The sequence below is a fragment of the Lacerta agilis genome, chromosome 13, assembly GCF_009819535.1.
Source record: "Lacerta agilis isolate rLacAgi1 chromosome 13, rLacAgi1.pri, whole genome shotgun sequence".
NCBI lineage: Eukaryota > Metazoa > Chordata > Lepidosauria > Squamata > Lacertidae > Lacerta > Lacerta agilis.
Window position 1 is genome coordinate 8,660,506 of NC_046324.1, and position 23,962 is coordinate 8,684,467.

Consider the following 23,962-nt stretch of genomic DNA (forward strand, 5'->3'; position numbering starts at 1 on the left):
ACAGACATAAGACACCTCAGTTAGCAAACGTGTGAAGCCAGGGACAGACATCTTCCTCAAAGCTACCGAAAGAACCAGATTGCTGCAGTTAAACATACAGTAGCAAAATTGAAGCTAAAGATCTCACCTGGAAATTAGTGCATCTGCTAATAAAATATTTTGGATCCCAAGGTGGGCTGCTGAAATGCATGTTATAACAAGTTGACTCTTTGGGAATCACTGGCAGTCTGTATCAATTTCACCCTTGTGACATTCTAGCTAGAAATCCAAACCAAAGGCCCCTCTCAAACTCCTCATGATATAGAAACCGCCCGGGTTCTGCACAAATCTGGAGGAATAGCAGCAAAGGGGCACATACTCTCAAAAGAGAGGTGTGTTCAGAACTTCCAATTCTGTGGGTTGTTCAAGAGCGACTGTTACCATCAGATATACCCAGGGCTCTATCTGCCCCCCCCGCCAAAAAAAAATCTGCCTACCCCCCTCCCCCCCCCCCACCCTAACACACCTTGAGTTCTTATCCTACCAAGATCTGATCAGGAAAAACAAACAAAAAAAACTAGCTTCTATGGCCTAGACATACAAAGTAATAAGAAATGTTTTAAAGACATACATAAAAGATCAGCTTAGCCATAAAAAAAATACGAGACTGCTTTGCTAGTTCGGGAGGAGAGACCTTTACAATGAAGGCCTCAAGCATGGGCACAAGGGAAAGGTGTAATAAATCTTTTGACCTGTGTGCTTAAGTTCTGGGGCCACCTTTCCTCAAGAGCTACAGAACACAACCAGCCTTGCACTCTCGTTCTGGACCATTTGCCTCTGCTGGCATTAAAACCTTAATTCTAGTTTTAAAGAGATGCCCAGGAAATCAACTGTGGCATTTACAAAGGGAAGCCATTACACACTCCCCTCTTTTTTTTTAAAGTTTCATTGCTTCCACATCCCTCTGTTCGAGACATTATGCGGCAATTTTGCGCTGAGATCGGTATTTGCGTTTCTTCTTCTTATGACCAGTCACCGGTTGACGCCTTCCTGCATCCTCCGCCGCTCTGGCTCAGACACCGTTCTCATCAGTAGACAAAAAGGCCCCCAACTCAGATGGTATGAAAACATCCCATCTTCATCCCAAGCCTTTGATTCTTCTTGTCGAGTGATTTTGTAGAAGAGTAAGAGCATCTGGCACCATCCTGTGGGCAAAAGGCAAAACAGATCGCTGTCAACTCCAGAAGCCCGTGAAATGGGAGACTTTCAATGCTGGACACACTGAAATCCCCCATCACTATTTCAACCTTTCTAATCTGCTAGAATTTAAAAAATCTAGGCTACATCAAGAAAGTGTGTCTTCACAAATTATTTTGTTTTTATTCAGAAGCATGAAAGCCTGATGTACTCTGCTCCTAAAAAGGAAAGACTGTGCCTTGGTTAGTATATTCAGTTAACAGCACACTGCCAATTCAGATGTTGTGCTTTGGCAATGCACAAATAAGTTATTTTCATGGCAGAAGCCCTTGTCCCTTCTCCCCCTGCCAAATAAAATAAAAAAAAAAATCCAAGGCATGTAGTGCCATATAACCAAAATACCAAAGATTTCTAGATTCTTCAAAGGCCAGTTTGGGGAACTTACAACTCCTTTAGAGCTGGCTGCACACTCACATTTTTCCATATGTTCTGACAGTCTGGAGTATACCTCATCCCGAGTTGGGTGGAATCCTGGGTTATCTAGTTCAAATGTCTCCACGCCCGTTTCATGGTCACGCCCCCTGTTGATAATAATCTTGTCTCTCCGGCCAAGCACCTTTCGCTTAGGAGAAGTTAGTAGAGCTGGTTAAGAGACTGTAGCCTAGCAAGCTGCCAGTTACAATAATAGAACTGTAGAGTTGGAAGGGACCCTGTGGATCATCTAGTCCAGGGGTAGGCAACCTAAGGCCCGTGGGCCAGATGCGGCCCAATAGCCTTCTCAATCTGGCCCATGAATGGTCTGGGAATCAGCATGTTTTTACATGAGTAGAACGTGTGCTTTAATTTAAAATGCATCTCTGGGTTATTTCTGGGGCATAGGAATTCGTTCATTTCCGCCAAAAAAATATAGTCCAGCCCACCACATGGTCTGAGGGACGGTGGACCGGCCCACGGCTGAAAAAGGTTGCTGACCCCTGATCTAGTCCTACAACCTGAAGATCTCTCCTAATACAAGATTAAGCATTTAGTGCTTTACCAATCCATATTCTGCCGGTAGACCAGGGGTGCTAGTTGGGTGCTCTCCAAGGTGTTGCTGAACTAAATCTCTTGTCCCCGGACCATTGACCACACTGGCTGGGACTGATGGAGAGAGGACAGCCACAGGTCTTCCAACCTTGCATGGGCAATCCCTGCAGAAACCAGGATTCAAGTGATTGCCCACCAGCGGATAGGCCTGTGCTATGCTCTGAAGTCTTGGTGATCATCACTGGATGTCCCTGTGCCATCAGGTGACTGACAGTTGGGTGAAGCTAAAAGGTTAAGGGACCCTTGGATACTTAAGTCCAGTCAAAGATGACTATGGAGTGCAGTGCTCATCTCACTTTCAGGCCAAAGGAGCCGGTGTTTGTCCACAGACAGGTTTCCAGGTCATGTGGCCAGCATGACTAAACCACTTCTGGTGCAACGGGATACCATGACAGAAGCCAGAGTGCACAGAAAAGCCATTTACCTTCCCACTGCAGCAGTACCTATTTATCTACTTGCACTGGCATGCTTTCGAACTGCTAGGTTGGCAGGAGCTGGGACAGAGCAACAGGAGCTCACCCCGTTGCGCAGATTCAAACCACCGACCTTCCGATCGGCAAGCTCAAGAGGCTCAGTGGTTTAGACCACAGCACCACCCACATATTGGATGGGTGGCACTGGCCAGTGAGGCACAGAGGAGAAAAAGATCTGGCCCTCTGTCCAGACCAGGTTCTGCACCTCTGTCTTGCAGTTTGCTCAAGAGCCTTATTTTCAGCACAATTTGCCTTCTACATGCCAGACTCAGAAGGAAACATCAAAAACATTTTGTGATATAAAAAATGATTCCTGGCATGGGTGAGGGAGGAAGAGAACTCCATCAAGCTCCCACCTGGCTTGGGGGGCACTCCAACTGCCATCAGGTCAGCTGCCTAAGGGGAAAACTGAATAGCAGGATCTGCCTTCACCCATTGAGCATTGTCGCCTATTCTTACCCTGGTTCTGATTGGGGCACAGGGAAGGAGATGCTCTTTAACTAGGGCAGTGTTTTTTAAACTTGGGTCTCCAGCTGTTTTGAACTACAGTTCCCATCATCCCTGACCACTGGGGTCCTGTTAGTTGGGGATGATGGGAGTTGTGGTCCAAAACCAGCTGGATGGAGACCCAAGTTTGAGAAATGCTGATCAGGGGCAAGACAAAGCCAGAACCCTTACAGGGGGCAAGTGCGATACAAAAAAGAATGATTGTATGGTTCATATGAGATACTTACCAGCAGAGCCAGGATAGGAAGAGCAACTAGTGCAAGGACACAGAGCACAATGATGGCCACCACATAGCCAGGGACACCTCGATGTGTAACGGGAGGCTCCAGCCCATCACCTAAATAAATATTTAAAATGAAGAGAAGTCACAGAACCATTGAGTTGGATGGTTCCTAGAAGTTCATCTAGGAAGTTCATCATCCACCACCCACTGCTAATTGCAGAGGGAGAAAGCAGATTATAATTCAGAAGTGCTTTATTGGTCCAGCTTCAGATGGGGTTACAGTTCCTCTGAAGGAGCGGGTTTGTAGCTTGGGGGTAACTCCTGGATCCTTTGCTGTCACTCGAGGCTCAGGTGGCCTCAGTGGCTCAGAGTACCTTCCATCAGCTTCGGCTGGTGGCTCAGCTACGCCCCTATCTGGACGAGGATAGCCTAACTACTATTGTCTATGCTCTGGTAACCTCAAGATTAGATTACTGCAATGTGTTACACGTAGGGCTGCCTCTGAAGACAGTTCAGAAACTTCAGCTAGTGCAGAATTCAGCGGCCAGGTTGCTCACCGGAGCAAGACGGTTTGAGCATATGACACCGATCCTGGTCCGACTGCACTGGCTACCAATTAGTTTCCGGGCCCAATTCAAAGTGCTGGTTTTGACCTATAAAGCCTTAAACGGCTCAGGACCACAATACCTCAAGGGCCGCCTCTTTCCATATGAACCGGTCCAGACCCTGAGATCATCCTCTGAGGCCCTCCTTTGTGTGGCTCCTCCTCGTGGTCCAGAGGGCAGCAACACAAAAACGGGGTCATCTCTGCTGTGGAATGCTCTCCCTAGGGAGGTTCGCCTGGTGCCTTCATTATACACCTTCAGGCGCCAGGCGAAAACATTCCTTTTTAACCAGGACTTTGGTTGATCTGATTTACACCCTATGCCCTTTTAAAATGTGGGGTTGGGGGAAGGGGGCTATTGGGTTGTTGTTTTTATTATGTGTTTTGTGGTTTTATATCTTGATTTTATTCTGTGAACCACCCTGAGACCCCTGGGTATAGGGCGGTATATAAATTCAATTAAATAATAATAACAGATCAGAGCAAGCCGACCTGTTAGGCAAGACAAACCCTTTGATCTCAGGCCCTCTAGCCAGCCCAGATACCTCCCCCAGAAGCTGTTGCCCTGGACTCCAGGACAGGGGCTGGGGACCTTTCAACCTGAGGACCACATTTCCTTCTGGACAATCTTCAAAGGCCCAAATTCCAATGGTGGGTGGGGCCAGAGGTAAAAGCGGGCAGAGCAATGAGGACAAAAGGCTAGTTTGTGTGCGCGCAAACACACATACACACACCTCGATCCTCCAAGGATACATTCTAGTCAGGTAGCCAGCAGCATAGCATTGGTTGCTGGTGCCCGGGGTGAGCAGGAGCATGTGCCATGCAGAGGGTACAAGCACCGTCCGTAAAGAAGCACAGACGGGGTGCTGGGTGGCGGGGGAGGGGCCGGGGAGTGTCACCACCCTCCCCTTGAAGCCGGGGTGGAGCGCCCCCTACGCCCCGCCCTTCCTACGCCACTGCACACCAGAGCAAAGTGGGGTCACGCTGAACTGCCTACCCCCTTGCACAGAGGGAAGCCTGGCTGGCTGACAAGGCCCTTAGTGAGCGGAGAGGAGTCAGCTGCATTGGGGAGCCTGGTTTGCATCCCTTCAGAAATTGCCCCCTGGTACCCTCAACAGTACATCCCTGCAGGTGAGACACATCTGGGGGCGTTTTGAGGGCCAGAGAAGTGCATTTGGTCCCCAGACTCAAGATTCATGCTCCAGGAGCCCTGCTTTGCTACTACAAGCAGGGTGGTGGCAGCAGTCTTAAATACCTGTAGGCTATTGTGAGCAAATCTTAGGATGGGTGGAATTTGAAACTGCCCCAAGTTCATTCCACAGGGGTGTGTGCTTGGCTTTCCCTTTAAGGCCCCTTTCTGAACCTTATACTGGCATACCTGCTACAGTAAAGGAGAATGGGTCCACTTGGAGATTTGAGGAGTCCAGATAATCCTTCGGGCCAACTGAAAGAGCGAGCGTCTGTAGGACATCCTTGCTTGTTGGAGCTGGGTGCTGGAATATCACATCTCCATGGCATATCAGGGATCCACCGCTGCAGTCAGGGCAAAGAGATAGGCTTAAGGATAGGAACCTGAAGGAACCGAGTTTTCAGCACCACCCTAGTGCAGAAACTTGGCTAAATTCCCAGTTGTGAAGAAGGCGCAGGCCAGGCAAACTTATAATTTTTGGAAGAGGGGTAAAAAGAAAAGCCCACCAATTTATTTAGCTTCACACAATAAGAGACGCAGCTAGTGGGAGAGTCACCTTGGTTTTAAAAGAGATAAACTTAGCCTTTAAAAAACAAGCCCAGTTTTCCTAGGTTAAACGGTTGCGCAGGTTTTGCAAATGAAAAAAAGACTCACCTATGAGTTTCAGCTTTCAGTGCCTAGTCTGTATTAGAGGAAGTGAAAATCTAGACAGAATTACTTACGTGATGTCTCGGATTGCCACTTGCAGGAGGTTTTTGTACTTCCCTAGAATATGCATTAGCTGGAATAACAACAACAACAACAACAATAATAATAATAGATGTTTACAGTTGGTCACTTGCTCTGTGAATCAGTACTCAAAATCCTAGGAGATCATAAAGCTTAAATTCCTTCACTGGCTTCCTGCAAGCAACTAGATCCTGCACAAACACCTTGCTTTGCCTTTGAGCCTTTTGTGGCCTTGCCAGCCTCTTGCCTGCTTGAATATCCTCAATACTTCCCTGCCCCATAGATGGCCAGTTACATCCCTTTTCATCTTCCAGTGGTTTCCTGCTCCTTCAAGCAATTCGATCTTACATCCCTTGCTGTTGTTAGAGCAGCAGTTCAAGTGTTTTGCCTATCTGGAATGTGTCTTTGGAGGGCAGGATGGAATGGGGCTAGTGAGAGTTGAAGGGCCAGATAGAGAGAGGTCTGAAGGGCCACATCCAGCTTATGAGCTGGAGGTCCCCTATCCTTGTATTAGAGACCCTACCAACCATTAACGTTTTGCTTGCATTAACGTCTCATGCCTACCACATCAGATATATCCCTGGCAAGGTTCTGGTGCTCTACAGAAGAACGATCCATCATTCTCTCATTGAATATCCTGTTGGTTACCAAGAAAGACACTGGGAAGACCTGGAGACTTAGGCGTGACCCTGGAAGCAGAAGGCATGGGGGTTAGGAGCAGAGAATTAAGCTTCCCACCTACTGCCCATCATCCTCCCTAAAAGCAAGCCAGAAGGAGAGCGGCTACTGACCATTGATGGAGAGAGACGTGAGGTCCACAGAGTAGTTTCTAAGCCCCATCAGTGCTTTTAGAGCCCAGCCAATGTCCACATGAGCATTGGTATCAATATAGACCTCTCCATTAATATCGACACCACCTTGGCTATATCTGCAAGCAACAGAAGTTGTGTTACCCTGTGCACATAAGAGGGTATCCCTACCCACCCCCAAGTGGTGCTACAATACACCCTAAGCAACCCAGCCAGATGGGTGGGGTATAAATAATAACATTATTATTAAGCAGGCACCTGGCCAAACATGTTAACAACGTTGACTGTTTAAATACTTGGAATTGGTTTTGATCAGGCACCCAATCATAGAGGTCTTTGAGGTCCTCCTCAAGCAACAAGTTACTGGTGAAAAGCATTTTATTCCTAGTCAGGTCCAAAGGTTCCATCAGTGCACACCAATGCTACAACCAGGGGTAGGTTATCCAGTTTTGACCAGCCTAGGCATTTAGGTACTAGATAGCTCATACCTCCAGCACAAAAAGTATACACCAGCACTTTCTAAGGTTCAGATTATAAAGTAGGGAAGAGGAACCTGTGAAAGCATCCAAAATGTTGCCAGACTACAAGTCCCAACCATTGGCTATGCTGGCCTGGGCAGATGGGAGTTGTAGTCCAACACTGAGGATCGCAGGTTCCCCTTTCCCCATTATGAAGCTTTGCTGAGATACAAGCTGTTTGCTTGAGCCAGTACAAATCTAGTATAGGAGATGCCATGACCACAGATTTACCTTCTTCAGGAGTGGATCCTTCCCACTAGGACACAAAACAGAAGCAGGTGCTTGTAAGCTGCCCAACAGCACCACGGCCCAGCCCCTAAAAGAGACTAACTCATGTACATACCTGACTTGATTAAGAGAGATATTCTGCACTGTGTACTGAGTTCCAAGCAACAGGAACACCTACAGACAAAAGTCAATGTTGTTCTTACTCATAATTCATCAGCGTGCAGATGTTAAACTTCAAAGCTAGAGCCATCACCACTAGACAGATTCAGAGAATTGTAAAGTCAGAAGGGACACCTAGGGTCATCTAGTCCAACCCTCTGCAATGTGGGAATCTCTTTGCCCAATGTGTGGTTTGAACCAATGACCCTGAGATTAGATTACAGTAAGAGTCTTATGCTTAGCAGAGCTTAGGGTTTCCATGTCAAACAAGGGAAAGATGAGGCCACAAGAACCCTGCGAGCAGAGCTTGGGGGAGATTCCTCTACCATGCGCCACAGCGTTGGTAGTTCAGCTGGAAGGTGAGCCAGTTGGACTGGAAAGGATAAAGCGGAGAAGCCATGCTGAGGACACAGCACTGCTCAGCCCAGCAGAGGATAACGGTGGGATGAGAGATACATTGGGTGTGGATCTCCCTTCACTAAGTGAAGGGAGAATGGGGAGGCAGTGGGAATGTGTAAGGAAGCATGAAATGGAGGAGGAACAAGCAGAGATGCAGGGAGTGAACAAGGGCGGGAACAGGGGAAGTAAAAAGAGATGGGAGCAAGATGCTGGCTGAAGCAGGAAGAAGGGGAAAGACCAAACACACAGGCTGGAGTTTTGAAGGCACTTGGGACCCACAAAGAGGCAGTGGCGGAGCTTCATGCTCTGGCACCAGGGGTGGAGAGCAGGCGGGGCGGGGCGCCCAGCGCAGGCGGGGGGCAGACGCAATGGAACCCCACCGGGATCGCGCTGCCGGGGGTGGGGGCACTCCCCCCGCCCCCTCTTTCTCCACCAGTGCAAAGAGGTAAGACAGGAATGTTCCCAAACCCATTCAAGCCACGTCCTCCTTTGCTTCCCAATGAAGGCAAGACCTGAGACCACGGTATGTAAAAGCAGCACCTGACTCCAGGTGAACTTGCCCATTCATCCATTTGAAGGCCTTCTCAGATGCTGCCACTTGTGGAGGTCAAACAATCCAACAACAAACCTAGGTTACGTACAGCTCAAGCGTAAACCACAACAAACGTAACCTGCTGAAAATATTGCATATAATATCTAATTTTATCTCCACACCAGGGTGAACAAGATAGTAAAATACAGGGATACTCAACAACTCTGTCACATGAATACATATAAAGATTATAACCAATATACAAAAAGGAACCCAATGCGTATGGGTTCCTTTTTGTGTATTTGTTATACAAAAACCTTATGGACTTATACAGCACCTTATGGACTTCTTATTTCATTTTATGGGATCCATACGCATTGGGTTCCTTTTTGTATATTTGTTATAATCTTTATATGTATTTGTGTGACAGAGTTGTTGAGTATCACTGTATTTTACTATATTGTTCACCCCAGTGTGGAGATAAAATTAGATATTATATGCAATATTTTCAGCAGGTTGCGTTACTTGTGGAGGTTAGGCAGGTTCCAGCTAGAGAGAGCCTCCTCTTTGGTGGCATGCCAACTATGTACTTCCCTCTAGATCAGGAGCAGGTGCCCAAGAGATTATGTTTCAATTCCCAGCTCCCATTGGCCCCAGACAGCCTGGCTGATGGTCAGGGATGGTGGAAGCTGTGATCCTCCTAACTTTTGAGACTGCAGATTCCCCCTCACTGCTCTAGACATGACTTCCGGGATTCTTCAACACCACAGATGACAAGCAACCCAAAGCACTTCCTACAAAACTTCATTAGCTGCGATTGATTCTTTACTTTTAACTTGCACTCCTTTCCCCTGCCTTTTGCTCCCATCTGGTATTTTTAGGTGGCTTGCAATTCACTAAAACCAGGGTTGAGAGCTATTGTGGGTAAGGGGGGGCGGGTCGGTTTTCTAAGTGAGGAGTTGTCACCAGCACCAATAAGCTTAAGCTGGATGTGTCGGCCACTCTTAAAAGATTGGGCTACATTGCTACAAGAAGAAGAAGAAGAAGAAGAGTTTGGATTTGATATCCCGCTTTTCACTACCCGAAGGAGTCTCAAAGCGGCTAACATTTCTCCTTTCCCTTCCTCCCCCACAACAAACACTCTGTGAGGTGAGTGGGGCTGAGAGACTTCAGAGAAGTGTGACTAGCCCAAGGTCACCCAGCAGCTGCATGTGGGGGAGTGGAGACGCGAACCCGGTTCACCAGATTACGAGACTACCACTCTTAACCACTACACCACACTGGCTCTCTACACCACACAGCCACCAAACTACATCTGATTTAGCTATAAGGATGAGAAAAGTCAAAGAATTATTGGAACTAACTCGCAAGGAGGACAGCATCTTCCAGATGTTAAGTCTCACACACCTGAAGCCAAAGGGCCTTTCACACAAACACCCCAAATTACCTTGCGTCTTAGCTTTTCCATATGTTCCAAGTTCATCATGCCATCAAATGATGCTGAAGATCCCAGCCCCAGAACAGTGAACGATACAGCCAGCTTCTCTGGTTCTAGGTTTTTCCAGCTGAACCCTAGTTAACATTCAAGGGACATAGCAATTAATGATAATTGCTTTTATTTCTAATGCTTTTGATCTGTTTTATAATTATTAATGGAAAAAAGGAACATGCTTGCTTTCTTCCTCCCTCCTCTAGCTTATCAACTGACGGCTATTACTGCTGTATAGACAGTTAATTTTTTTAAAAAAAAAATTATTTATACTTTACAGGTTTGTACATTTCACTAATTTTTATACATTTCACTAATTTTACAATTGTGTTGACATTTTAAATTTTGACTTCCCCCTCTTTCTGCGGCTCCTTAAAATTATTTTTAATATCTTCTGCATATCCAAATTAACCTAATTTATTCATCTTCTTTAAATATATAGTACAGACAGTTGATCTTGAGACAGTGTGTGTGTGTGTGTGTGTGTGTGTGTGTTAGAGAGAGAACTGGAGTAGAGACCTGGGTTAAAAACCCCTACTCAGTCACAGAGCTGACCTTGGGCAGGCACTCTCCCCGCCAAATCTACCCTACAGGACTGTTGTGAGTGTAAAAGAGAGACCATGCACACAACTAAAATACTTGCAAAGCAAGTATTACAGTGCACATGTAGCATAACAAAGCGCTTGAGTGGGCAAATATGGTATACAGCTATCTTGCAAGTAAACTGGCCTCATACTGTTAATATAAGGCTGAACATACTGTAGTTGTTCCAATATTCAACCATTACTATTTCTTTTTTCAGTAAATTCATTTGCCACACGTCCTTCAATCACTCGTCTATATAATACACATATTGTGTCAACTATGCTACATCCCATATATACCATTATAAGATGTCAAATGCTTTATCAGATTTCCAGTTTCTTGCTATGACTAGTCTGGCTGCAGCAATCATAGCTGTTGCAACTTCCAGATCCTCCTTGTCTTTATCATGGCTTTCAGATATTCCAACAAAGCTCACCGTTTGACTGAAGAGATTTCACATCCACCCTCCAGCCAAAGAAGGTGTCCATTTCCCGCCTCTCCACCTCTGTGACAATTGTACGGATGACGTCCGAGGGTGTGGGAACAGGGCCTCCAGCCTGGAACACAGCCACAGCCTCAGCGATCACAGAGCCATTCCTGTGGAGAAGCCGGAACAACCACCATGTATTTGGCCACCTCTAGTAGACCTCCTAGCATAGCCCCATTGCAAGGAGGAAAGAATCCACCAGCTTCTGGAGTGCCATCAAATTGATCAATATGATCCCCTGTTCCTAAAAAAGGAAGGTTGGGATGACATGCTATGACTAACCGTTTTAAACTCTACTTGGAGAGCAAAGTTTTGGCCTCCATGCATTCTCAGAATGCCAGGAGGAAATGGGGCCCTGGAGTGTTCCCATTAAAATACTCATTTAAACATTCTTAAAATATCGATGACTTCCATTCTTCTCTTTCCATAGTTCATTTTGCATATCATAAATCCCTGCACATTTTACAAAAACTAAACCATTCAGTATTCCATTGTTGCATCCATCAAAACTTGTTTACACTGTTGAATTGATCTTAATGCTGCCAACGTTTTCAAGTACACACAATATCCCCCCATATATTTCTCTAAACGTATGTTCTTCTTGTTCTCTTATTCTATATGTTAAGTCTGCAAGTTGTGCATATTCTGTCAGCTTAAGTTGCCGTTCTTCTTTAGTTGGGACTTCGCTCGTTTTCCTTTTGGGGGCTAACAAAACACGGGCCGCAGTAGTGGAATACATAAATAACTTTTTTCTGACACCTGGGGATTTCAGTCTGGGTTATCCCCAACAAAAAGGAATCTTTTGGGGGGGGGAGTAATTTTAAACCTTTTTTCAATTCATTATAAATCATTTCCCTATACTCTTTTACCTTTGTACATGTCCACCACATATGAAAGAACATTCCCTCCACCTCTTTGCACTTCCAGCACTTATCTGATTCATTAATTCATCATTCATATTTATTCATTCATTCATTCATTCATTTATAGACTCTTCCCATCATGCAAGCTCCCCAACTTTGGGAGAACTCTATGCCTTTTCAGCTGAATGAGAAGATGGAGACTTCCCCATTGAATGGTGACTGTTAGGATGGAGCTTGTAGGCATGGGCTTCCTCTATTCGTCTTCCTCTGCTTAGATCTGGTGCCCCTCCAAATGTTTTGAACTGCAGCTCCCATCAGCCAAGCCAGTGTGGACAATGGTCAAGGCTGACTGGAGGTGCAATCCAGCAGTATCTGAGTGAGAAAGTCTGGTTCAGATACTCCATGTCTTGGTGCCACTTGCATTTCCAAACCACCCAATAGTATTTGGCGGTAATTCACAGGCGCATTGGTGGTGAAGACCTACCTGCGCTATACACTGCAAGCAATAATGTATTACTTAATACAGTTGTGATTTCCCCCTCCCCCAAAGAATTCTGGGAACTGTCATTTGTTATGGGCGTTGAGAGTGGTTAGGAGATCCCTCTTCCCCTCACCTTGCTGCAGTTCAATCAAGCCCTCTTGGAATTGTAGCTCAATGAGGGGCAGAGGGGTCTCCAAACATCTCACTGCATCCTTAACAATTGGATTCCCAGGATTCTTTGTGAGAAGCTACGAGTGTTTAAAGTGGTAGGCTACTTCATGAAATGTAGAGCAGAGACCTGCTGAAGAGTGTAGGTCAAGTCAACAGACATGGATGAGGAATGAATGAGCTCTCTCTTTCTCTCAGCTTGAAGTGCACCTCAAAAAAAGGTCTTTTTCTACAATGAAGGTGAATCCTAAATTCACAGCTAAGCAATGTTTTGACAATGCTCAAGACATGAAAGACATGAAACTTTCTGAACAGGCCAAGCTTTCTCTCTCTGGAAACACAACAGAGCGGTCGATAAAGAGTCACTTACAAGAAATGGAGAACGTTTGCTTGAAGAAAGGTCTCATAGGTAGATAGCATCTTGTTTAACTGAAAGCAGAACACAGAGATGCTTATTGTGCAGGGACTGTTTGCCCAGAAGAACATTTGGAATGCAGAGTTCCCACAGAACAAACATGCAGATGGAGATGCCATGGGATGAAGCTCAGAGTTTGCTCTTCCTGGACAGCAAGAGACAAAGTGGACCAGACACATAACAATGATGTTTTCTCCTTAACAGCGGGGGTGGAGAACCTTTTTCAGTCCAAGGGGGACATTCCCTCCTATGCAATTTTCCAGGGGCCACTTGCCAATTTCAGAAGAGCCAGAGCACAAAGAGAGAAGATCAACAAGTGTAGATGTTATAGTTGTACAGTAGGCTTTCTGGCCCTCTTAACAAAAATTAATTGCCAAGTGCGTAAAGCTAAGTGTGTGCAAGTTAAATGCACGTAAGTTGCAGATCTGCTGTACAACTGTGCAAGTAATTAACTCAAGTGGGATAAAAAGAATAGTACAGACTCCTAGAGTTGGCCTCACCCATGGATAGAGGGCCCACCACCAACAATCCTGTAGGACAAAGCGCTGGAAGGGCAGATTACCACAATGATGATGTCAAAAGTGCACCAAAATCTGATCCAATGTCAGTTAAACAGGTGTGGTGGTGTTAAAAAAATTTGTCTAGAATACTTACGGTCAACTTTACTTCTTTCTCCAGCTTCTTGTAGCTTTGAGAAGACTTGTTCTCCAAGGATTCTTCATAATCAATTCCAATGAGACGGAACCACAGAGGCAGATTATGCACAGCCAGAACAGGTGGTGTAGATGTTCTCCAGGTCAAACTCTCCTTCCTGGTGAACTGGCTCAGTGATGGAGCCTTGAACTTTGACACTGGCTGTTTTGGAGTGTTGCCCTTTTGGTTTCCAGACACCATTTGTGTAGTTGTGCTTATTATGTGCTCAGGGCTAGTCTCCGTGGTGCCGAGAACCACACTGGCCCCATTCTTCATGGCATCTGTTGACCCCAGTGGAGTAACCAAAAGCTTTCTAGTCAAGAGTGCTTGGGTAGTAGTAGGAATCTGAGTTGATGCACCTTGAGACAGAGTGAAAGATGCTGGGATGGTGCTCACTGTACAAGGGGCATTCCTGCAAGCTGCTCTTGTCAACTCACCAGGAAGAATTCTTGGGCTAGTCAGCAGATCTGTTGTAACAGATGACACAGGGACAGCCTGGGTAGATGTGCTCTCTAGGAGAGACAGATATGCAGGAGATGTGCTCTCTGGGAAAGACAGATATGCAGGGCCTTGAGAGGCAGTGGAACTTTCAACCCCTGAGCTGCCAGTGTGCAAAGCCATTGTGCTAACTACTTGTGGGACAGCTGCAGTAAAGGCATCTGTGATCTTATATCCTAGTATGGTCCCCAGTGTAGTTGCTACAGCAGAGGCACTGAAGTCAACCTCAGAGGCCCTTGTAGGCAAAAGTGTATCTGTAGTGTTAGCTGCTGTTTGAGAAGAAGCGATGGCTTTCAAATCATGTGTCCATGCTTCTGCAGTGGACGCAACAGGCAGCATTGTGTTGGTAGGTGTCCCCTGCTCTTTCCACCTGCTCATTAGGCCCTCAGTAGCCTCATCATTTATCTTCAAAATTGACTCGGGAACGCTACTCCTAGAGGAGCCCATTGAGATAAAGCTTGTAGATACAGACCCACGTGTTGGAATGACCGAAAATCTTCCTGATTCTGTTATGTTTCCGTGTGAAGCTGTGGCATGAGATGACGTTGGAATGGCAAGCTTCCATCCCTGGGAAGTCACACTGAGAAATTCTTCTGCAGACCTGGTTGTAGCATCTCCTGTAGAGAGATCAACATGTACCATTCCATCAGAAACATCTCTATTTGGCAGGGTAGCCTCTGCTGTTTCTAGGTGTGGGCTAGAGAGGCGCATAGAGTCACTTCTTGCTGTAAATGTATGTACAATGGAATCATTAGCCATCTTTGTGGTCAAGGACATGGTTAGAGTCTCTGGCTCAGAAGGTTCCTTGGACACAACCCTTGACGTCACAAGAGAGGTAGAATTTGGAGGAGGAGTTGGCATCGACCCACTCCTCCTCCTGGGCAAAGCATAGTGCTCATCTGTCAGCTGAACTGGGGACTCTGCAGAAGTTAAGCTAAAGACCAAGTCTTCAGCTGGAGTACCTCCTAAAGCCATCACTGGGACCTCCGAGGAGAACATAGGCATCAGTTGAGCAGCAGCAGTTATTTTATGGGGCTCAGCCATCTGCTCCCTGTAACTAGCAGTGTTGGTTACACCTTCCAGTGGACTAACATTATATCCTGTTTCAGCATCCCCAGCATGCAATGTGCCAAGTGAAGAACTTGAAACTTGCCAGGGTGAGGTGGTAATGCCAAAGTTGGTCATGCCACTTTTGCTGTTTGAGATGGTGCCATGTGTAGAGACCTCACTGAAACCAATAAGCTCCTGTGGTACATGTGAGGGATCTTCCTTCAAGTCCAGCCTAGCTTCTTCGCCTGCAGAAGTGCTTATCACCCCAAGAGTGGCTAAAGAGTCCTCTTCGGTAGTACTAAGAGATGGCGGCAGAGGTGTGACCTGCTCTTTCATCCGAGAACTCTGGGACCCAACAGACAGGCCAGTTTCTGCATGAGTGCCAAGGCCGAGTGACATAGTTGCAAGAGAAAGGCTGAACGCTGCCTCCCCATCTGCCGATGAATGAGGAATATGTGTAGTAGTCTCCAAAGTCAGCTTGTTAACACTGCCATGTGCCACATCAGCAGAAGACTCTGCTGTCAAACTATGAGAAATGGGTAAAGTAGGATTTCTAGCTTTGGACCACAGGGACCTGTTCATGGTGGACTCTGTCATGGTTGGTTGGCTTGAGGAGCTAGTCAGATCAGCTGTAGATGGTAAGCTATGGATGGGTGGGATTGTGCCCTTACCCTCCCAATAAGGGAAGACAGAATTCAGAGGGATCTCAGTGTAGTTCTCTGGATTGACATGGGCTCCATCAGCGGCAGCCGACAGTGAAGACACATAAGGAGACTCTGTAGTCGTGGGGATAGGTCTATGTGGAGAAAATCCAGTGCTTAGGAGTTCGGGCTGCTGCGGAGTGGGAAACCCTCTGGACTTTCTAGAGCCTGTGGAGCCTGCCAAAGTTGTAAAAGCGGGTAAAGTAACAGCTGGCAAAGCTTCATTTGAATGACTAAGTGAGGGCCAGAGGGAAGACGGGGACAAAGTTACAGGAACAGCTGCAGGGGGCCCTCTACTCACTGATTCAGTGGTATCAAGTTTCTGGCCATTGGACACAATTGTCGGCTCAGAGTCAGCCTTGTGTGAACTTGCACCAGAAGAGTGTGAAGAAGGGCCAGGCAAGGTATTGGCAGGAGTGTGCAGCGTGGAAGCCAGAGAACTATGGGATGCATGCCCACTGCTTGGGTGGAGAAATTTCATCCCTATATTAGTGGTTCCAGGAGGAGTTGTTCCAACAGAAGAGGTCATCGAATCTTGATGACTGGTTCCAGGAGGAGTTGTTCCAACAGAAGAGGTCATCGAATCTTGATGACTGGTTCCAGGAGGAGTTGTTCCAACAGAAGAGGTCATCGAATCTTGATGACTGGTTCCAGGAGGAGTTGTTCCAACAGAAGAGGTCATCGAATCTTGATGACTGGTATGCAGTGTCTTCCTGTACTGGTCACTGAGGAAGTCACTATGTGGAGAAGTAGCTGTGCCAGCATACTCGGCCATTATCCTACTTATACTGGTTTTGTAGACCATTTCAGTTGAAGACGTTTCACGTAGGCCCTGCGCAACCCTGGGGATGTGCTCCAGAGCAAGTGGGTTTCTTGAAGTTAAGACCACCGTGCCAGCAGCAGTTGGCTGATCTGTAGCAGCTGTATTTCGGAAAGCAGGTGCATGCTGGTGTGTTGTATTTGGATCCAACTGCAAGGAGCTACTCATGTCTGGAAGAGACAATACTGGGGACAATGTAGGAGTCACCCTTATGGTGTAAGCAGTCTCCATTTTTTCGATTCCTACTGCTTGCGATATGAGGGACGGAGGTGCCGTGGTAATTTCTAGCTGCTCAACCCCCTTAGAAGCAAGCTTAAGAGAAATGCTTGTAGAATCAGGTGTGAGTGAAGTTGCAAGCTCCAGAACATTAGAACTGTTCTGGTCCATCTTCAAGACAGTGGAGCCAATATTCAGGGGTCCTTGCTCACTAATGTTTAACTCTATATTTCCAGAGACATTACTTGAATCCCACTGGGTATTTGCAACAAAGGACCAGTCAACAGTGCCAGCCGTGCTGGCCAATAAGTTTGAAGTATATAGATCTCTCCCTGTAGCAGGAAAACGTGGCTGGCCACTGTCAGACCAATTTTGCAAGTCTTGCCTAGTCAACTGCTGCCCATCAGTAACGTTCTGGAAAGGCAAGGAATCTGAAGACCCTGGTCTTGTGCCAGGTGGAGTCTGGTAAGTTGCAGCTAAATAGCTTTCGTTATAAGCAGCGGTGCTGGCAAAAAGAAGAGGAATGATGGACAAGACAGTTTGCCATGTCTGTCTTTGGGCAGTTGTTGCCAAACCCAAATTACAGCATGAGGATGTTCTCCTGGATTTACTTGAGCTTCCGGAAGGGGCCAGTTTGCCACCAAGTGGTCCTGTTGTTTGACTCATCATAAAAACCCCCATCATGGTTGCTTGGCTGTGAACTGGAAGGAAGAGATGATTTATTTAATCAGAAAAAAGTATGAGAACAGTAGTTCACCTAAATTATAAATCCTATAGGCTAATAAGGAGCCGCATTATGTAGCCAAAACAGCACCACCCATGCAAGGGATTCTGCAGATGGGTGCCATCACTGAGAAGCCTCTCTGCTGACCATGCACCTTACTTTGGATGGCAGCAACATCTGTTCTCCATGGGAGAAAGGCTCATTAAATTGGATTTTAAAAGCATACTCCCCATCATTTTAGAATATGGGGTGAATTGTGTGAATGGGCCAAGGGACCAGGACACCAGCTCTGCCCACTCATAAAAGCCAGTGTGAAGCAGTGGTTAGAATAGGGTTTCCCAAACTTGTAGTTCAAAAACAGCTGGAAACCCAACTCCAATCATCCCTAGCCACCAAGACCAGTGGTCAGGGATGATGGGAATTGTAGTCCAAAAGTATTAGCTAGAGATCCAGGTTTTGGAAATCCTGGGTCAGAGCACTGGATTAGAACCTAGGAGACAATGGTTCAAACTCCCACTCAACCAGGAAGCTCACTAGGTGACCTCAAACCTGTCACTGTCTCCCAGTCCAACTTACCTCTCAGAGGTTGTGATGCTAAAATGGGGGGTGGAGGGAGATCCACATATATGCCACCTTGGGCTCCTTGGAAGAAAGGCAGGATAGATTTTTTTAAAAAAATGACTAGTCAGAACAGGAGAGGACTTTCCTCTTCTAGAAGCCCATTAGATTTCTATGCCAAACACAGAAGATGGATGGAGCGCTCCATCCATGCTATGCCAGCCTGCTCACTCGCCTACATGCAGTTCCTAGTCACCCATTTCTACTAAGCATGTACTTAAGTGCAAGGTTGGAATAAGACAGCTCCCTCTGGCTCTCCAGATTTTGCTGGACTCCCACCAATCCCAGCCAGCATGGTCAGCGATCAGGAATGATGGGAGCTGCAGCCCAACAACATCTGGAGAGCCACAAGTTCCCCACCCCTGACCAAATGGGACCCGTCTAGTTTCCCCCAATCTAAATTGCACACCCACAAACATGAAGTGACAGCCAAGGCCATAGCATACTTGGGGAAAGGGTGGTAGAGCATCTACTTGGCATGTGGAAGGTTCAATCCCCAGCATTGCAGGTAGGCCTAGGAGAGACCCCCATCTGAAATCCCAGAGAGCTGCTGCTTCAAGGAACAGTTCTTCCTCATCACAAGATATTACAACTACCTCCTCAAGTTCTTCTGGACCACTGTTTTCCAAACTTGGGTCTCCAGCTGTTTTGGGACTACAATTCCCATCATCCCTGACTACTAGGTACTGCTAGCTAGGGATGATGGGAGTTGTAGTCCAAAAACAGCTGAAGACCCGAGTTTGGGAAACACTGTTCTAGACTTAAAGGGCAAAACCTGCATTCTGAGGGCTTGCCCACATGCAACCATGAGCAAGCCATTAAAGTTGTAGGGTGGGCCCTCAGCTACTATTTACTAAACCAGGGGTTGCCAAACTACGCCCCCCGGGCAGGATCAGGCCCACCTGGGTCATAAATCCGGCTCGCACCACGAAGCTGGAATCCACTGCAAAGCCAAGACTCCTGGCAATGGCAATGGGAGGAAGAGGCCAAGCGGCGGCGGCTCTACCAATCAAACACCGCGCTGGTTTACCTCAGCGGTGTTTGATTGGCAGAGATGTCCCCCACGCCGCACTGAGGTAAACCAGGCGCGGCGTTTGATTGGCAGAGCCACCACTTGGACTCTTCCTCCCGCCGCTGCCCTGGTGCTCCTGTGGGCCAGAGAGCAGAGTGGATGAGTTCACTCTGCCTACCCGCTTCACGAGAAGCAGCAGCAGCGGTGGTGGCGGCAGCAGCCCCTGGGAAGGTAAGCACAGCACCTTCTTTCTCTAGGCGGGGAGGAAGCCCGTTTCATGCCACTGCCGCCAGCCCTTCGGCGAATGAGGCAGGCAGGAAACCGAGAAGGTGGCTGGGGTGGGATCGGGAGTAGGACTACTTGCTCCCCTAGCAGATATATGTGTGTGTGTGTGTGTGTGTGTGTGTGTGTGTGATGCCTATTGTCTTTGTACATGGAGTTGTGTGTGTGTGTGTGTGTGAGAGAGAGAGAGAGAGGGGGGGGGGCCCTATTGTCTTTGTCCATGGAGTTTTCTTGGCATGGACACTGAAGTGGCTTGCCAGTTCCTTCTCCAGGTGGAGAGCTGATCGCCGAAGAATAGATGCTTTTGAATTATGGTGCTGGAGGAGACTCTTGAGAGTGCCATGGACTGCAAAAAGATCAAACTTATCCATCCTTAAAGAAATCAGCCCTGAGTGCTCACTGGAAGGACAGATCCTGAAGTTGAGGCTCCAGTACTTTGGCCACCTCATGAGAAGAGAAGACTCCCTGGAAAAGACCCTGATGTTGGGAAAGATGGGGGGCACAAGGAGAAGGGGACGACAGAGGATGAGATGGTTGGACAGTGTTCTCGAGGCGACTGGCATGAGTTTGGCCAAACTGCAGGAGGCAGTGGAGGATAGGCATACCTGCCGTGCTCTGGTCCATGGGGTCACGAAGAGTCGGATACAACTGAACAACAACATAGATAGATAGATAGATAGATAGATAGATAGATAGTCCGGCCCTCCACAAGGTCTGAGGGACAGTGGACTGGCCCCCTGCGGAAAAAGTTTGCTGACCCCTGCTCTAAAACATCCCTCAATGAGAAGGATTAACTCTGCAAGACCACAGTTCCCCATCAGACTACCTCCATTCTATATGCACTAATGGCATTGACACCAAATAATGCTTTATTAATCACACTATTTGAAGATGAGGCAAATGGATGCCTGCCATTTCTAGTTAGCGACCTAATGAAAAGCTGACATGATGCACTGTTTAAAACGCCTGACCTTATTAGAACAAAAAAACACCATGGTGACTTTCCCTACTGGAGGTGATATCTCCCTTAAAAAAGAGAGAGAGAAATAACTGAGCAACTGATAAGGAATTATTAATGGAAGTTGAACATAGAATTAAAATTAAAGAGGTCTGAAGATATAAGAGGACTATTAACTTATCGGTTACAATACCATCAGCTTAATGGTATCTGTAAGATGGACAAAAAGAAAGGCTTTTCTAATGAAACCTCTAAATCTGAAAAAAGAGCTGTTAGAAAATAGGACTAAATTGCTTTCTAAAATGTATAAATTAGTATTAGAATGGCATACTAAAGTCAAACAGGTCAAATCAGTTATGATACACTGGGCGAGGGACTTTGGACATAATAGACAACTTGCAGCACGGGAGAGGTGATGGAACTGGGATTTAAAGTTTACAGTATGTTATACTCTGAAAGAAAATTGCCGGTATATGAGAATGATGTATCGCTGGTATTTAACTCCTAGCAAATTAGCTAAAATGTATAAAGCAAGGTCAAATACATGCTGGGAATGTAAGAAGAACAAAAAGGCACCTTTTACCACAAGTGGTGGACTTGTAAGGTAGCAAAAGAATTTTGGGAGATGATAATAATGAACTGGAAAAAATGTTTAAAATAAATTTTTCTTTAAAAAAAAAAACCTGAATCTTTTCTTCTAAGAATTCTAGGTGCCAGAATACCAAAGAACCAGAAGAGACTATTTATGTATGTGCCCACAGCTGCCCAGGGAAAACAGAGTCCCTAGAAGAATGGAAGATTAAATTGATGGACTATGCCAAAATAACAAAAATGACCGGAAGAATTAGGAATCAGGAAGACCAAAATTTTAATAAGGGATGGGGAAAATACATTATTTGTCTTTAAAAATCATAGTAAAGAATTAAAATTATCAGTAGGATTGGAATGATACTTGGAGTTGAACATCGGACTATGGTTATAATGGAGATTTAATAAAGTTGGAATAATAGAGAAGATGCAGGGGGGGGGTTAACATAAGAATCCACAAAAGGGAGGAGGGAAGTCCATGGGAATTTATGGAATTCTCTTTTTGTTTTGGTTGTTTGACTATTGTAAATGTCAAAAAAAAATTAATTTTTTTAAAAAAAACGAATAAAACGCATGGCTCAAATTCCCTGGCTCAAATCTGCTGTCCACCAGGAGCTCTTTGAAGCAAGGTGCTCTCAGCCTCAGATCCCTCCATCTACAATATGGAGTCAGGAGAAGGATAATCATTAAGAGTTGTTAGCAGGATGGCAGCCAGAACAAAGCATGTGGGGCACTTTCGGAAACTTGAATAAGCGCAGTACAAATACTATAGCACTATTCGATGTGTCTCTGCTTTTGCTGCCTTGGGGGGGGGGAATTATTTTTAAAAAATTATTAAATATATATATATATTAAAAAAGGAAGCACCCTGCAGACTGACACAATGAAATTGGGGTGGGGACGGGGGGGGGGGGATGGGGGAAGACTCCCAACACATAGGAAGGCAAAAGGCTAGAGTAGGGCTCACGCCGGCAGGATTTATTTAGGGCATACAGGCAGGGCTGGATTAAGACCTTTAGAGGCCCTAAATCAGGCACAGGCAAACTTGGCCCTCCAGATGTTTTGGGACTACAATTCCCATCATCCCTGACCAATGGTCCTGTTAGCTAGGGATGATGGGAGTTGTAGTCCCAAAACACCTGAAGGGCCGAGTTTGTCTATACCTGCCCTAAGTACTTAAAAGATTTGAGGGGGGCATAGATATCCAATTCAAAATATAAACAATAATAAATCGTAAAATAAAATTTTGTTTTTCAAAATGAAGCAAAACCTACAGTAAGATGGAAAATAAAGTTTATTTTTCTGTATTTCTATAAATAATGTTTATTTTTGTTCAGCTGCACCATCTAGTCCATGGTAAATCTGGCAATGGAAAATTTCTGGAGTACCCCCTTTCCCTTGATGCCCTAACCACGTGCTTTTAATTTGCTTACTGGTTAATCCAGCCCTCCATACAAGCACACCAAATCATGCAAATACAGACTTAAGCTGATACAGTTCATGCACCAATTTACAGGATAGTACAAAGTTTGTGCAAATATTAGGCTCAAGAACCAAAAAGGACCTTGTTCTCCCTTTTGCTTGTGTGTGTGTGTGTGTGTGTGTGTGTGTGTTTGCCCTCATCCAAATTCCCCATCAATTCTGGCTAGCTGGCTTCCTTCTTTGTTTCACACAAAGGATCCCATCCAGCCAACACTCTGTACCCAGCCTTAAAGCACCTTGTGGCAGGCCAGCTTCAACCCTTGCCCTCCAGATGTTACCAGATCCTACTCCCAGCAGCAAGAACCATGGTCAAGGATGACGGGAGCCCAACATATCTCAGGCCCAGATGCCCCATCTTCAACAGCAGTGGCCAATGTGGTTCCCTCCAGCAAATCCCATCATCCCTGACCACTGATCCTGGCAACAGAAGCAGATGGCAGTTGTAGTCCAAATACATTTAGATACCGCCTCTAAGTTAGAACATTGTGGCTCACAAACCAACCTATAGCAAACAAAAGTTGGAAAGAAGGAAGAAGGTGAGGAGATGGTAGCAGGAGACCCATCAAGGCTTTCGAAGCTTGGCATTCATTGTCCCTAGCAATTGCAGAAACAACTGAGATTGGCTTTAGCTGCCCAACTCCCCAAGAGTCTCGGAGTCCCCTAAGTCCATGATGGGTGAAAGAATGGATGGAAGCAGGAACCAGTAGAAGGAAAGCCAGGAAGATCTTTATTTTCTTGTTGAGAAAAGAACAAAGGTGTGCCCTGCAAAAGGGAACCCCAATTTTTTCTACAATTGCAAGGCAAGTGCGGGTCCTAACCTTCAGTGTAGGAGGAAGAGGAGCCAGGTATGTTTTGGTGTGCTCCAGTCTTCCAAAAGAGCTCATGTCCAGATGCTTGTCCTCCTTCCTCAGTTCGCAACAACCCTGTGAGGTAGGTTAGGCCGAGAAGCAAATTTCCAACAATCCTTTACCCAGTTGAGTGGGAGATTTGAACCTCGCACCCCTTACCCCGCGATTTGTAGAAGCTGCATCTCTCTGGACCAGGCTTGGCAAGGAGTTTGCATTTGCCAGCTTGTTCATTGACTTGGAATATTCCTCTACCACCCCCACCCCAACCCGTTAAAAAGATAAGGGCAATGCAGCCCAGTTCAACGACGGCACAGCATTAAACTGCAGACCATCGTCGCCCTTCATTTATTAT

General features: G+C 46.2%; 1 protein-coding gene across 1 annotated transcript; it reads right to left on the reverse strand.

The window, feature by feature from the left end:
- Positions 1-510: 510 nt before the first annotated feature.
- LOC117056885 (mucin-6-like) lies at positions 511-23,646 on the reverse strand. The gene is made up of 13 exons (XM_033167579.1): positions 23,581-23,646; positions 13,775-17,799; positions 13,076-13,134; positions 11,143-11,303; positions 10,080-10,204; positions 7,658-7,716; positions 6,779-6,915; positions 6,552-6,676; positions 5,981-6,039; positions 5,448-5,602; positions 3,470-3,579; positions 1,651-1,798; positions 511-1,184 (listed from the first exon to the last, which is right to left on the reverse strand). Coding segments are annotated over exons 2-13 (5,148 nt in total). The 5' UTR covers positions 17,783-17,799; positions 23,581-23,646; the 3' UTR covers positions 511-1,182.
- Positions 23,647-23,962: the final 316 nt, after the last annotated feature.